This window comes from Acinonyx jubatus, chromosome D3 (genome assembly GCF_027475565.1).
Source record: "Acinonyx jubatus isolate Ajub_Pintada_27869175 chromosome D3, VMU_Ajub_asm_v1.0, whole genome shotgun sequence".
Classification (NCBI taxonomy): domain Eukaryota; kingdom Metazoa; phylum Chordata; class Mammalia; order Carnivora; family Felidae; genus Acinonyx; species Acinonyx jubatus.
In genome coordinates this window covers 501,401-515,511 of record NC_069392.1, presented here as the reverse complement: position 1 = coordinate 515,511, position 14,111 = coordinate 501,401, and the positions used below count along the sequence as shown (strand labels likewise).

The following is a 14,111-nucleotide window of genomic DNA, read 5'->3' as shown; positions in this document are numbered from 1 at the left end:
ACTGAGACTCCGGTCCTCACACCGGACCGTGCCTCCCCAGGCTGCATTCTGCCCCAGCTGGCCCTGCCCCAGCATCTTGCAGCCACCCTGCCTTCCTCGCTTCTGAGCAAGCAGAGATCGTAACTTGGTCAGACCAACGTGTGACAGACACAATGCCTGTTTCCATCACTTTGAGAGCGGGTATGTTACTGAGGGCTAAGAAAGTATCCTTCCATGTAAAGTTATTATTTATTTAAGTAATCTCTACACCCAACATGGGACTCAAACTCATGACCCTGAGATCAAGAATCACATGCTCTTCTGACTGAGCCAGCCAGAAGCCCCCAAAAGTATCCTTCCATTTAAACCACCAGTTATGAGGCACCTGGGTGGCTCAGCCGGTTCAGCCATCTGATGCTTGGTTTCGGCTCAGGTCATGATCTCACAGTTTGTGGCTCAAACCTCATGTTGGGCTCTGTGCTGACAGCTCAGAGCCTGGAGCCTGCTTGGGAGTCTCTCTCTCCCTCTCTGCCCCTCCCCCTCCGCTCGTGTGTGTGTGTGTGTGTGTGTGTGTGTGTCTCAAAAAAAAAAAAAACTTTTAAACCACCCGTGTTATGTGTATATTATGTAATTTTTTAAGTAATTTTAGTGATGCTAAATTTCACATTTAGAATCCTACACTGAACTCCTGACATATTAATCACCTAATGTTGCATGAAACCACACAGGCCTCTAGAAGATAGAGTGTGGACAGGACCTTGAGAAGGGGAGTGTGGATGGGCTCTGGGAGACAGTGTGGATGGGTCCTAGGAGGGAGAGTGTGGATGGGCCCCAGAAGACACTGTGGATGGTCCCAGGAGGGAGAGTGTGGCTGGGTCCCAGGAGAGAGAGTGCAGACAAGCCCAGGGAGACAGTGTGGAGGGGTCCTGGGAGGGAGAGTGTAGACGGGCCCGGGAGGCAAAGTGTGGACGGGCCCTGGCCCACAGATGTTGTCTGGTCTACACCCGGACTCTCCTCTTCACCACTGAGTGACCCCTGACCGGCTCCTTATCCAAGCCTCAGGCTCCTCTTCTGTAGGGAACAGTACACAGTGCCGGGCATGTAGTGATTATTAACCACTCTTACTGCTAACTTGTGGTGGGCCGTGTGGACGGACCTCTGGAAGCCCCTGACCAGGCAAAAGAGTCTGATGCCGGCTCCTCTAACCCATTCACGTTGGCTCTGGAGCAGTGACACCCACAAGGTCACAGTTCCCTCATGGGAAAACAGCCTGAGGGGGATGTGTCACCACTAAACCATCCACCTAAAGCATTTACAAAAGTTAGTTTCATTTTAATTTTGAATTCCTTTCATTTGAAACTCTCAAGTCCACAGAAAAGTTGGACAAAGTATGAAATGAACATTCAAACCCACCTGCCTGGAGTCACTTGATAGGACTAAAAAGACTGCTTTCATTAGCACACCAACAAGTCTTACGTGTGAATAAACCGACCTTAGTGTACCATACGATGTACTTATCGAATACGCATGACACAGCACATATTCTAACACCAAAGGTCAGCAGAAACTACGTCACTCATCAAATACACAGCTGAAACCTAGGACTGGCTGCTCAAGTAGAAAAAATAATTATACTTGAGTACTTGCGGTCTCTGCTTTTCAAATGGCAGATATAGGAATAAAATATGCTTGTTCCAAGGGAGGAAGGGCCATATGTGGCAGGAGCCACAGTCTCCCCAAAGGGTGGGAACTGCAGACAGAAATGATCTTTCCAGAGAAGCACAGAAGGCCATCCCAGCACAGAGAAATAAATGACAGATCCTAGAAACTACATCTAATTACTGTTTTTCACACATGAAGTTTTCCATGACCTTGTTCAAGACGGGAAGACTTGGGGCGCCTGGGTGGCTCAGTCAGTTGGGCATCCGACTCTGGATTTAAGCTCAGGTCATGATCCCAGGGTCGTGGGATAGAGCCCCGCGTCAGGCTCTGTGCTGGGCACAGAGCCTGCTTAGGATTCTCTGTCTCCCTCTGCTCCTCCCCCGCTCATGCTCTCTCTCTCTCTCTCTCTCTCTCTCTCACACACACACACACACACACACACACACACACACACACACAAGGAGACTCACTCTTTCCTGCTGGCGCTTCACCCTGTACTGTTTGAGCTGTTCTTCGAGCCGTCTCCGAGCCTGAAGTCGGACCTGCTCCTCCTTCTCCAGGGGCAGGGAAGCCTCTGTTGAACCTGCCGTGGAGGAACGACCACTTAGTGACTCGTGACGCATGAGGGCACAGAGGACAAACCAGAACAGTGGCTTGGCTGTTCCCATTCAACTACCAATTAAATATGATTTAGCTCCAAACAACACACAGCCGTCCAGTTTGAAAGAGCTATTTCCAGATGGAGACAATTGTGAGCTTCGGACACCGACCACAGACCAGATGTGCCTGGTCAAAGACTCACCGGTCGAGCACAGGGTCTGTGCTCACAGTTCCCTAGAGGCGTCCAGCTGGGAAAACGGACACAGGTCACCCATGGACTTGTAGTAACAAGATAAGTAAATCTCAAGTCGGTGCCAGAGCCGATGTTCTGAGGTTCAGGGACCCTCAGCTCCCACTTGGCTCCAACCACGCTTGTGACTTCACATAGGCGCACACAGAGAGCAGTGCCGATGAAGCGGGGCCCAGGGACGGGGGACATGAGCCACCCTGGCATGTGGCCACGGTCACCAGACATGCCTTCTTCACATGGTTACATCTAGGGACACAATCTGACCCACAGCTTGTCTAAATCCCTACAGCGAGTCATGTTACAGTACAGTTTTGCAAAATCAGAAGGTTCTCATACAAGCAGTACTCAGAGGTTACTCACTAGGGAAAAGCACTGTCACAGGGACGCATTCGGGACTCACCTGAAAGTGAAGGCCACGCAGGTGTCCCTGCGAGGCCTGGGGCCGGTTACCTCAGTTTCCTGACAGAGGCGGCTCCAGGGCAGGGGCCATGCTCAAGGACAGAAGGGGAAATGACAACTTTTGGGGCCAACAACAGATTTTAAAATATCTCAAAACCCCAGTCTTTTATTTTGGGTCATAAAAGGGCTGAATAGCAAGCAAAAGGCACAATGGCCCCAGGGTTCTTTTACACACAGCAGACGTGTAGACGTGTACACAGCACGCTGCCACGTGCACAGGCAGGGTCGGCTGCTGTGCTGATGAGAGCAGGAAAATGTCACAATTTAACCACTTTATAGACCGCATCATCTTCAGATGCGGATTCTGAGGAGATCAGCAGCCGTTGTCTTACATAATCCCTCAGACCTGAGCACAGGCCAAGAACATCGCTAGGAACTCATCGAGTTACCACTAATGTTGTGTTTATCACCGAAAAGATCTAGTAGTTTTCACAAGGCTCAGGGGTCCATGTGGGAAACCCCTAGGTGTCTATGGCCTCAAGCAGGGAGCCCCCAAGTCAGCAGACTGAGGGTCGGGTACACACTCTCCAAGTGAGCACCTGGCATTAGGGCTCACAAATCCCTACGGTCAAGAATCCACACTTTTATATGGCATCTCTGGACTTTGGTGTTGACAGTTAAAATTTATCTTAAGTAAGCTCTATGCCCAACGTGGGGCTGGAACTCACAATCCCAAGATCAAGAGTCGCACACTTTGCAGACTGAGTCAGCCAGGCGCCTGCCCTGAATGTACAGAATTTTTATAAAGACGCTGCAGCCCTAGCAGAATAACGCCTGTGGAGAAAAGGGCAAACAATCCAAAAGAAAAATGGGCCAAACAAATCAGCAGACAATTCAGAGAAACGACCGAATGGCCAGCAGGTGAAGAGTGCCCGAGTGATCAGGGAAGCATAAGGAGCACAGCGCCTCCGGGCACAGCCGCCCAGCCGGTGGCGAGAGTGACAGTAGGGCCTGTGCGTGCAGGGGGGGCCACGTCATCTCACGGTCGTCAGCGGCCACGGGCCTCCGCATGACGGAGGTAAAGACGCCCCCACCTCTGACCAGGAATTGTGCTCCTGGGACAGAGCCTACAGAAACTAAAGCGGCCACACCGTGCCCACGGGCGCCAGGGCGCTCTCGCCAGCGCCGGGGGTTCCGGCCGACGAACAGAAGTGGAGACCCACCCGGCCACGCACGGGGCCCCGACCAGCCTCAAAAGCAAGAACATGGAGTTGCATCAGACAACCTGGGGCGACCTCCACATAGCACTATGGAAAACACAGGATGCTACAATTGACTCCCTTTGTAAAAAACATTGACCGAAAACACCCGAAACCTGGCTGTTTAGAGGCCCGTGAAGGGTCATGTGAGAATGTGGCTTACTTGGAGGGGAGGGAACGAGGTACTGAAGGGGAAGGAGAGGAAAAACAGCGTGTGTGGTACGATCCCTTTATGTAAAATTATGTATGTCTGTGGAGGAAAAACGCGTTGGAAAGAGGCCTGGACGTTTCTAGGGTTCACAGTCTGCCAGTTTGTGACCTGTTTGCCCCTGGGTCCCCAGGGGTAAGCACTCATTAAAATGATTCACAGAAGAAAGATTTTGAAGTTTAACTCCCCACTGCCTGCCTGCTCACCGTCCAGCATAAGACATGCCGCGCACAGTCCCTTGAGCCCAGACCCTGAGCCACACCCTCAGCGTGACCACGAGGGAACGCCGCTTCTCTCCAAAATGGAGCTGCACGCAACACGCACAACCCACCGCAGCGACAGACCGGTGGAGACAGAGGGACGAGCAGCGAGCGTGTCTGGAGGGTGGGGAGCGACGGGGGCGCCGCAGGAGGAAGGGGAGGGCAGGGAGGAGCCGGCGGGAACAGATGCTTACACAGTTGTGTTTCTTGCATAGGAAGACTGAGTCTGAGGGACTGCAAAGCTTCTTTTCTAACACTGCCCTCAGCACCAGTCCCCTGAGACTTCCTTAGGTTGTCATGGAAATCAGCCACACCTGCAGAGGCCTCGGGACCCAGTGGGCTCGTGGCAGGACCAAGAGGCGATGCAGGGTCTGGGAAGAGTGGCGTCGGCCCGTTCTGACAGGTGTCCCCCTTGCCAGGTCCATCCAGGCCTCGCCCTCCATCTGCAGCTCTATGGGCCTCGACACTGGCACCTGCAAGAGAGAGTGTGCTGAGCCATCACAGTGTCAACCACGAGAGGAAGCTGCATTTCGGACATGCGGAGAAGACAGGACAGGAGAGCCTCTAGACGTGCGAGCACGAGCCATCTCCAATGTCCCAGGAGACCGTTCACTCTGGTGGCAGAGCAGGCCGGGCTCTCCTCACGTGGGTGTGGGGATCGGACAGCTGCTCGCCTGCCAGGGCCAGACACCCTCATCCGTGGACCACCCTCACCCTCCGCCCAGTGCTTGTGGAATTTAAGTAGTAATCTTCCTTCTCATTTAAACAATGAGGGACGCCTGGGGGGCTCAGTCGGTTAACCATCCGACTTTGGCTCAGGTTACGATCTCACGGTTTGTGGGTTTGAGCCCCATGTCGGGCTCTGTGCTGACAGCTTGGAGCCTGGAGCCTGCTTCGGATTCTGTGTCTCCCCCTCTTTCTCTGCCCCTCCCCACCCACTCGTTCTCTCTCTCTCTCTCTCTCCAAATAAATAAATAAACTTGAAAAAAATTTTTTTAAACAAGACCAATGAGAAATCTTATGGAAGTCTGCTTTTAAAAAACAGCAAAGGAAAACAAATGCTGAAAACACAGCTGATTATGTTTCTAACAGACACTGGTGACACAAGGCTGATCAGTCACGCCTCACATTTACAAAGGAATAATTCCAAAGTCATTTCAAAGCATAAGTGTATCCTCCAAAACGAGAAATCTAAGGTAAAGACGTAGATTAACTGATCAGAACACTTATGGCAAAGCTGAGCACAGAGTCAGAATCTGAGGACAAAGAGACTGTGCTGTTTGATCAACAGTTGTTAGATAAACACCCAAGTTTAACCAGTGATGACCATACACGCACATAGCAAGCTCAGTTTCACCGCTAACATTATTACATGTGGATTTGTCATACACTAACTAAAATCTATTTCCTTGTCAAAAGGAAAAAAAAAAAAAGGCTTCTTACAATTAAATGATTTTTACCTTCCTTGCCCCCTCACCCTGGTGGGGGAGCCGGTCGGCAGTCAAGAACCAAGATGGTGCCTGGAGGGAGGGAAGGAGGATCCAGGGGTCTCTGGGTGTAGTTCCAAAGGTACCTAAGTGCAGCAAGGCCTCAGCCTCCTATGGGGATCCACATCACTTGGATCCCACGATGTACCCAGTATGAATCCAGGAAACTCCCCTTTACCCAAGCAAATTCAAAATGGGTTTCTGATACTTGAAATGTGAGGCCCAACCAATACAGCTACTCACTGTCATGCCTCCCCAAGAGGAAAAACAGAATACAAATGGGGCACCACAGGCTCAAAGCAACAGTAAGGAGACTGGACCACAATCCTGACCTGACCTCAATTCTTACTCAAACAACCCTTTGGCTCCATGCTGGGTGAGGGGGAAGGGGAGCCTGCATTTCAGATACTAGATTATCATTCTGAGGGGCTTACAGACCTGGAAGAGTCTCTACATCTTCCTGTTTATATGACAAAGTAGTTTTTTTAAGCATTATATTGCACTTTTATTTATTTATTTTTTAAATTTTTTTTAATGTTTATTTTTGAGAGAGAGAGACAGAGTGTGAGCAGGGGAGGGGCAGAGAGCAAGGGAGAGACAGAATCTGAAGCAGGCTCCAGGCTGTGAGCTGTCAGCACAGAGCCCGACGCGGGGCGCAAACTCACGAACTGCGAGATCATGACCGGAGATGCAGTCGGACACCTACCAACCGAGCCACCCAGGCGCCCCTATATTGCACTTTTAAAAAAATCTAACAGACGGGCACCTGGAGGGTTCAGTCGGTTAAGCATCCGACTTCAGCTCAGGTCACGATCTTTTGGTTTGTGAGTTCAAGCCCCTTGTTGGGCTCTCTGCTGTCAGTGCAGAGCCCACTTTGGATCCTCCGTGCCCCCTCTCTGCCCCTCTCCCATGTTCCCTTTCTCTCTCTCAAAAATAAACAAACATTAAAAAAGAAAAATCTAAAAGGCCAAAAAAAGACCATTGTTCCCAAACACAAGCCAAACTGCAGATAGATAACAAAAATGATGAAACAATAACAAACAAGGGCCACTAGCGCTTCCTACTGTGTCTGAGGACCTGTGTACCATTTCTTTCAGCCCTCGTGACCACCCAAGGGTGCAGGCACCAGTAATCTTCCACTTACACGAGAAGAAAGTGAAACGAGATCGAATAAGGCCCTGCTCGAGGGTTCAGTGTCTCAGTGATGGATCTAAGAGCCGGCTCCCTGTCTGTCCCACTGTTGGATCCTTGGTCTTGGGCCCCTGCTCTTAGCAGCCTTGCCTGCTGTTGAAGGAGCGGGTGCCCGAACATCATTTTGCAAGAGGAAAATGCAATTTCTCCTAGCGAATGAGTACATCAATACCTACAACTTTGCACTGACACATTGCACTGACCCCCCTAAACAGGAAGGGGCCCCACAACCGAGTAAATTATTCACCCTGTACTTCTGATGAATGAAGAACCCATGAGCTAACCTGCCAACGTGATCCAATAGCCTTGGATCACTCCCGGACCATTTGTGTATCCAAAAGGTAGATGCCAGGCAGGTAACACCACAGAACCCTTACGGAGACCGGTGCTGCCGTGTCTGCCGGAGCAGAGAGCGGGGCAGCTATCGGTCTGACAAGCCCGGCACGTGATTTAAAGTTGGCATCAACTAAGAAAAAGCGCTCACAGGATTAGTAAAAACAAACTCTGAACGAAAAGTTCATTACGGTCTGAAGCACCACAGCCTTGTTCCAAAATGCAAGGTGATCCGCCGCCTCCCGTCTAAAGGCAAAGCGTCAGCAGCACAGAGTAACCAGCGACTTACACGGGGCGTCAGCCCACTGGTCAGGTGGCACCAGTGACCCTGGGGGCTCTGGGAGGGCCTCGGGGCGAGCTGGGGTGCCACTGCTGGATCCGGCCGGCACTCTGTCCATGGTCGGGACGGCACAGGCTGGACCGATACTCGGGGGCTGCAAGCGGGCTGCGGGCGGGTTCGGTCTCGGCCATTAGCAGCAGCCCGGAGCTCCTGGGAGGACACGCACTAGGCCGTCCATTTTGGGAAGACGTCCAGTCTCATAAGTGGCTTGAAATCAAACCCAGTAACATCATGATACCTGACAGGAGGGAAAAGAGAAAGAAGGTATCATGAAACCTCATTTGTCAGATTTGAAGTAACAATTGCAAGACTAACATCTGGCTCCCGATTCACATCCATGTAATAAACAGGTTTATTCATTCAACAGATAACTCCTGAGTACCTACAATATGCTAGGTTTGAGGGTAAAGTGCTGACCCACCACACCGGGGCCTGTTCCTGAAGGGAACCAGATGGCTAATGCCGGCCCGCCAGGGCAGAGCCACTCTGTAACCGGACCTGAGCCCCACGTGTAGCCCCTCGCAGGGACAGGCCTTGGGAGGCTGAGGAATTAAACTACTTGTTTAAATTTAAGAAATCTGAGTTAAATAGCCACGTGTGGCCAGTGCCTTCTGCCCTGGACCCATGGGCCTGAGCACTCACAGGGCAAGCTCCCCTCCGAGGCCTGGCATGGTGGCGAAGTTCACGGAACATGGCAACCCTACGCTGTGTCAGGGGAAGCACAGAGAGATGAGGACGTGGAATCGAGGTCCAGAGAAGGCATCTCGGGGCAGGTGATCAGTTTCGTCCTTCATTTCTGTCAGGATTAGCTTTTAGCCCAACCTGCTAGGCTAAGTTCAAGGGAGCAAACTTTGCCCCAGGTTTGGCAACTGGTTACCATTTTTGAAGTGTACTGAGGATATTCATAACCTGTTCCTCATCAGCAGGGAAGGTGTGAGCCACTATCCATTCTGCAGAGATGCTGGCATTTACTCCCTATGTGGTAAGTTTCACGTCATCCTACATACTGTTCTGTGTCTCACAAGTTTCAGGACAAAAAGTTACATGACTTCCCTCTGCGGCTTACAAATCCCACACAGACATCTCAGACAAGAGCCTGAGCAGTGGCCCACACATGGAGGGGCTGGTGCTGACTCAACAGCAGAAGGCAGGTGTGCCTCTCCTGCCACAGTCCTCTCCTGCCGTCCCCCAGGAAGAAGCACCCACTGGTGGTCGACATAGCCTGGCACACCCAGGCATCGGGTGACTAGTGACGGCAGCATCCCCCGTGTAAACCCACGAGTGTCTGGCTAGCAGCTCTAAGAATGCACACGTTCCACTCTGCTGTCTGGCACCCATAGGCCAAAGATGCTATGGCTGAGTAATCGTGCGGTAAGAAGACGAAAAGGTCCGTCTAGCGCCCCGTGTAGAACCAGCATGAGGGTTGTACTAGAAAGGACCACTGATAGAATGCGTACCAACCAGCTAACTGAAAAGCGCTGGCTGCCAGTGTGGCTCCGTGGCTCGTTTGTGCACATATTTAAAGACTGAACCAAATTCCGGATCACAGAAATGAAGGGAGCTACTGAGGCTGGCCAATGATCCTGTCTGCAATGAGTTCTCTATGCTGTTTTTGTCTCTACAGTAATCAGTACCCTCTTTCATCCTCAAAGACTTCCCAGGGCGGGGGGATAGACACACGAGCTCTCGGAGGCTCCACACCTGTCCCTGCACATCCTACAGGCCCCTCCAAAAATCACCGTTCCACAGGGTCCTGGCTCCATGGCAAACACTGTCCACCAGGCCTTCCCCTAGCTACTGCAGACAGCTGATCCTTAGGTAAGACGCCCACAAAGCAAGGCGAGGCACGTCAGCAAAAGGCCAGCCAGGCCGTCCCCTTCATCACAGGCTCGCCGCTTCAAGAATGGGTACCAACACATACAGTGGAACGTGGGATCAGAGGTCACTGCGCAGGGCACGCTGTATGTGCTGGCCCTCCTCACAAGTCCCTTAACAGAAGAAAATGTTTGCATTTTGCTTTGCGATGTCTTTGCCCCCGCCCCGTGGGGGCAGGGGCGATGGTGCCTGCGAGGGCAACAATGACAGGTGGGTGCTGCTCAGGCAGAAGCTGGTCCCTCTGCCGTGGGGGCCCCTTCCCCTTGACCACCAGGCAAATCCCCGAGGGCCCTTCCACATCCACCATTAGGCATTGCTCCGAAGTCCTGCGGGGCCTCAGGTAAAGTGCCTGGCCCACTCCCTTCTGCCACCAAGACACCCCGTGTGCAAGCTCACTGCAGAAGGGTGTGTGTGCATCTCCTCCACGCAGCAAGAGGCCCGGAAGCAGAAACGACCGCTCCCAGTCGGCCCTTCCCCCTCGAACATCCCCCACTCCGAGTGACGCTCTCTCGACACAGGCTAGTAACTTCAATCTTTGGCCCTGCCAAGTTCCACCCCTTAGCAACCAAGCTAGTGGTTCCAAACAATATAGTGTTTGCATCCTGAGCATCAACACTGCCTTTTCAAATACAGAACAACTCTGACTATTCCAACTAAAACCCCTCAGAAGCTACCGTTCCAATGAGACAAAGAATGCCCCTGGGAGAGCAGCAGGTAGTGGCCACACCCCAGATAAGCAATGTCCCCTGGGTAAGAACCCGAGCAGGCAACTAGCCGGACTTCCCTCATCTGCTGGACACACAACACGGCCCGGCAGAGCAGGGAAGGCACAGGGGCAGCCAAGCAGCTGCTGAGGAAAATGGCCTGAGGCCGTGACGATGCCGGACCCAGGCAAGAGGAGGTCTGCTGAGATGCTCGTTCCACTGATGAAGCAAACACGGAGACGAATGCGCCAGGCTGTCTGAGCCCAGTGCCATCACGTACTCCACTCACTTAATGCCCTTTATGTGAATTTCTTGCTGAACAAAAAACCCTGCTGAGTCCCAAGAGGTCCTACGCCGCTCCAGAGGTGGACGACGCAGCCCTCCACAGCATGAGACCCTGGGACTGTGACACGTTCTGGCAACTCATAAACATGGCTCCCATGCACACGCAGCTCCTCCTGGAGCCGGACAACACAACTCCCTGAAGGCCCAGAGCAGCCTCCGCTGAAGTGACATCTCCCTGTAGCTAATAAGCTGGCATTCTGTGTCTGTCCTCAGGCTCCAGTATACTTTACTTGGCAGGACTCAGTCGGTCAGGGTCTCACTACCTCAGTGCTCACAAAAACAGGGCAGAGAGAAGGATCAGACTTCTAGGGGCACATCCCAAGGAAGCGGTTATTAGGAACGTGAATTCCAATTCGTGATTTTTTTTTTAAGTAGGCTTCACGCCCAGTGTGGAGCCCAACGTGGGGATCAAACGCATGACCTCAGGGTCAAGACCTAAGCTGAGATCAGCAGTCGGATGCCACTTCAGCTCAGGTCATTATCTCAAGGGTGGTGACCTCGAGCTCCATGTCAGACTCTGTGCCGACAGCTCGGAGCCTGGAGTCTGATTTGGATTCTGTGTCTCCCTCTCTCTCTGCCCCTTCCCTGCTTGCTCTCTGTCTCTCTCAAAAATAAACAAACATTAAAATATATATATAGGGGGGTGCCTGGGTGGCTCAGTTGGTTAAGCGTCTGACTTAGGCTCAGGTCTAATCTCACGGTTTGTTGAGTTTGAGCCCCGCATCGGGCTCTGTGCTGACAGCTCAGAGCCTGGAGCCTGCTTCGGATTCTGTCTCCTTCTCTCTCTGCTCCTCCCCCGCTCAAGCTCTTTCTCTCTCTCTCTCTCTCTCCTTCAAAAAATAAATAAAAAAGCATTAAAAAATAAACATTAAAAATTTTTTTTCACATATATATACATACATACACATACATTTTAACAGCTGGATGCTTAACCGACTGAGCCACCCAGGTGCCCCCCAATTCGTGATTAAAAAAAAATTTTTTTAATATCAGTTTTATCACATTACCATTTTTGACTACCTGCATTCTGCTGTGTTTCCTGGAGGGAAGAGACAGTTATCACAACTTCACAAAATGCTCATAACTCTCAATTCATGCCATCCGCATCAAAGGACTTCATGCCAAGAAAGTCGTCTCAGGCACATATAGGACTTCAACTTCCCATGATTTCGATATACACGCGAACAGCTCCATCTACCCCACCTTATTTGTTTCTACTGGCAATTGGAAACAAACAGCAAGGCCAAAGATAAAACAGGATTTCCTTAAGAAGACAGCATCTAGTTGAGGCCACGCTAGTAACCACAAGTACACAAGTAAACAGGGACTGACACACAAAGTGAAAAGCCGGCAGGCCTCTGTCCCTGTACAGCAATGCCACGTAAAGCGCAGGCTCCAGCATCAGTCCTGACTCCTCCACCCCCGGCTGTAAGGTCATGGGCATGTTTCATAACCACTCTTGGCCAGTTTCCTCATCAGGAACATGATGAGAAACAGAATACAAAGTTTTGCCAGGATTAAATGCAACAAGGCACAGGGTCTGTCCCAGGCCCTCAATAAATGGTAGCTGTTATTATGTGTTATCTTCCCTTCAGTTGTTGCTCGTCAAAATTGATAGTAAAGTCAATTAGAAGACATTCTCACTTAAGAATGCACACTGCTAAAGGCAACTGGCCAAAAAAAAAAAAAAAAGAAAGAAAGAAAAGAAAAGAAAAAAAAGCTACTTTTGAATCTGAGTAATGTCAGATGAGTTTTCTTTTCTTTTCTTGCCATTCGACGTATGTTAACTGAAAGCTACTTCTCCAGGAAAGGGTTATGCTGGCAATAGTAAAGGAACAATTAAAAAAAATTTTAAATGCATGAGTCACCTGTACATGGTTTACTAGGTCTCAGTAGTTTTCAATCACACTGTCAAGAACCCAAACCTCTTACCATGAACTAAGAAGCCGCATACCATCTGGCTCCTCCCTACACTGCATCCTCCACCCCGCCACTTTCCTCCTTTTTCGTTACGCCCTTGACACACTACTTCTTTACCAAAGTCACTCATCGTCCCTCAGGGTCATCACACTGCTGCTCACTCTGCCTGAAACACTCTCATCCCACAGTTTTCCATGACTGGCTGCTGGTCATAGAGGCCTTGGCCCAAAAGTCACCACTCCCCACGGGCCTTCCCACAGACCCACGCCAAGCAACACCCCATACTACTTCTTCATTTACTGTCCCCATCGCTCCACTAGAATGTGAGTTCAGGGAGGGCAGGGATCCCGCACAACTCCACCCACGTGTCCCAGGACCTACAATCAACAGTGCCTGTCACACGACTCACACTCAGCAACTATCTGTTGGATGAGGCCGAGCTGTTCACCTGCTCCACACTAGTGACCGTGCCTGGCCCGGCTCCTCTAGGAAATATCACTGCAAGGCTGAATCCCCTCTAGGCACCCAGAAGCTAAGTGGAATCGAGGCGGAAGGAGAGGCAAGCAGCTACGCGGACTCTAAACCCAACTCCGCACGAATGTCCCGACCCCGTGTCACGTCTGTCATCCTGGCAGAACTTCTGCAAAAGGCCAGAGGCTGTCACTCTGGTGCAGCTGCTGGGCAGCTGTGGGTAGCTCCACTAGATCACGCCCCGTTACGCGCAGACAGCGCTTCCGAACGGCTTGCTGTGCGCCCATCTCCGAAGCCAGTACCGCTAACAGCTGCACAGGCCGGCTTCCAGGCCCCGAGGCTACCAACGGTGAGTTGCAGGACCAACGCGGGGCGGAGCCGCTCCAGGTGGAGCCGCGGTCACCCTTCGCGGCCGCCCAGGCCCCGTCACCCCTCGCCCGCCGCCTGGCCTCCGCCCGACCGTGCCGCGGCCCCCCGGCGCTCCTGCGCCCTTCCCGGGCCGGGCTCCCGGGCCGGGCGCCTCCCCGCGACCCTCACCCGGCGCTGCGGAAGCCTAGGCGGCCGCCGGCCGGGCTGCTCCGACGGAGACGTGGCCGCGCGAGGGGCGGGGCGCGGCGCAGCGACGGGCTAGGACCCTCCGGAAACAGCCTGTGCGCGCCGCCTCCGTTCCGGAAGACAGACCGTCCCGTACTTGCCAACAGCTGCCCTCGGGCCGGGCTGCCCCGACTGCAGTGTCGGACTCGAGCCCACTCACATCCGACGCGAGGCAGGTTTCAGAAAGTGAGTTTGGGGCTGTCTCCCTTGTGGAAACACACGTTCGGGATTTGC

At 52.2% G+C, this 14,111-nt stretch overlaps 1 protein-coding gene across 4 annotated transcripts in view; it reads right to left on the bottom strand.

Moving 5' to 3' along the window:
• Positions 1-14,111, bottom strand: part of GOLGA3 (golgin A3) — a 45,453-nt gene extending 31,342 nt beyond the window's left edge. The window contains exons 1-4 of one of the 4 annotated variants that reach the window (XM_053206470.1): positions 13,975-14,111; positions 7,918-8,206; positions 4,812-5,090; positions 2,112-2,224 (exon numbers count right to left, since the gene is read on the bottom strand). In XM_053206470.1, coding sequence (XP_053062445.1) covers positions 2,112-2,224; positions 4,812-5,090; positions 7,918-8,026 — 501 coding nt within the window. In that variant the 5' untranslated portion in view covers positions 8,027-8,206; positions 13,975-14,111. The other 3 variants (XM_053206468.1, XM_053206471.1, XM_053206469.1) reach the window with 3 other exon arrangements.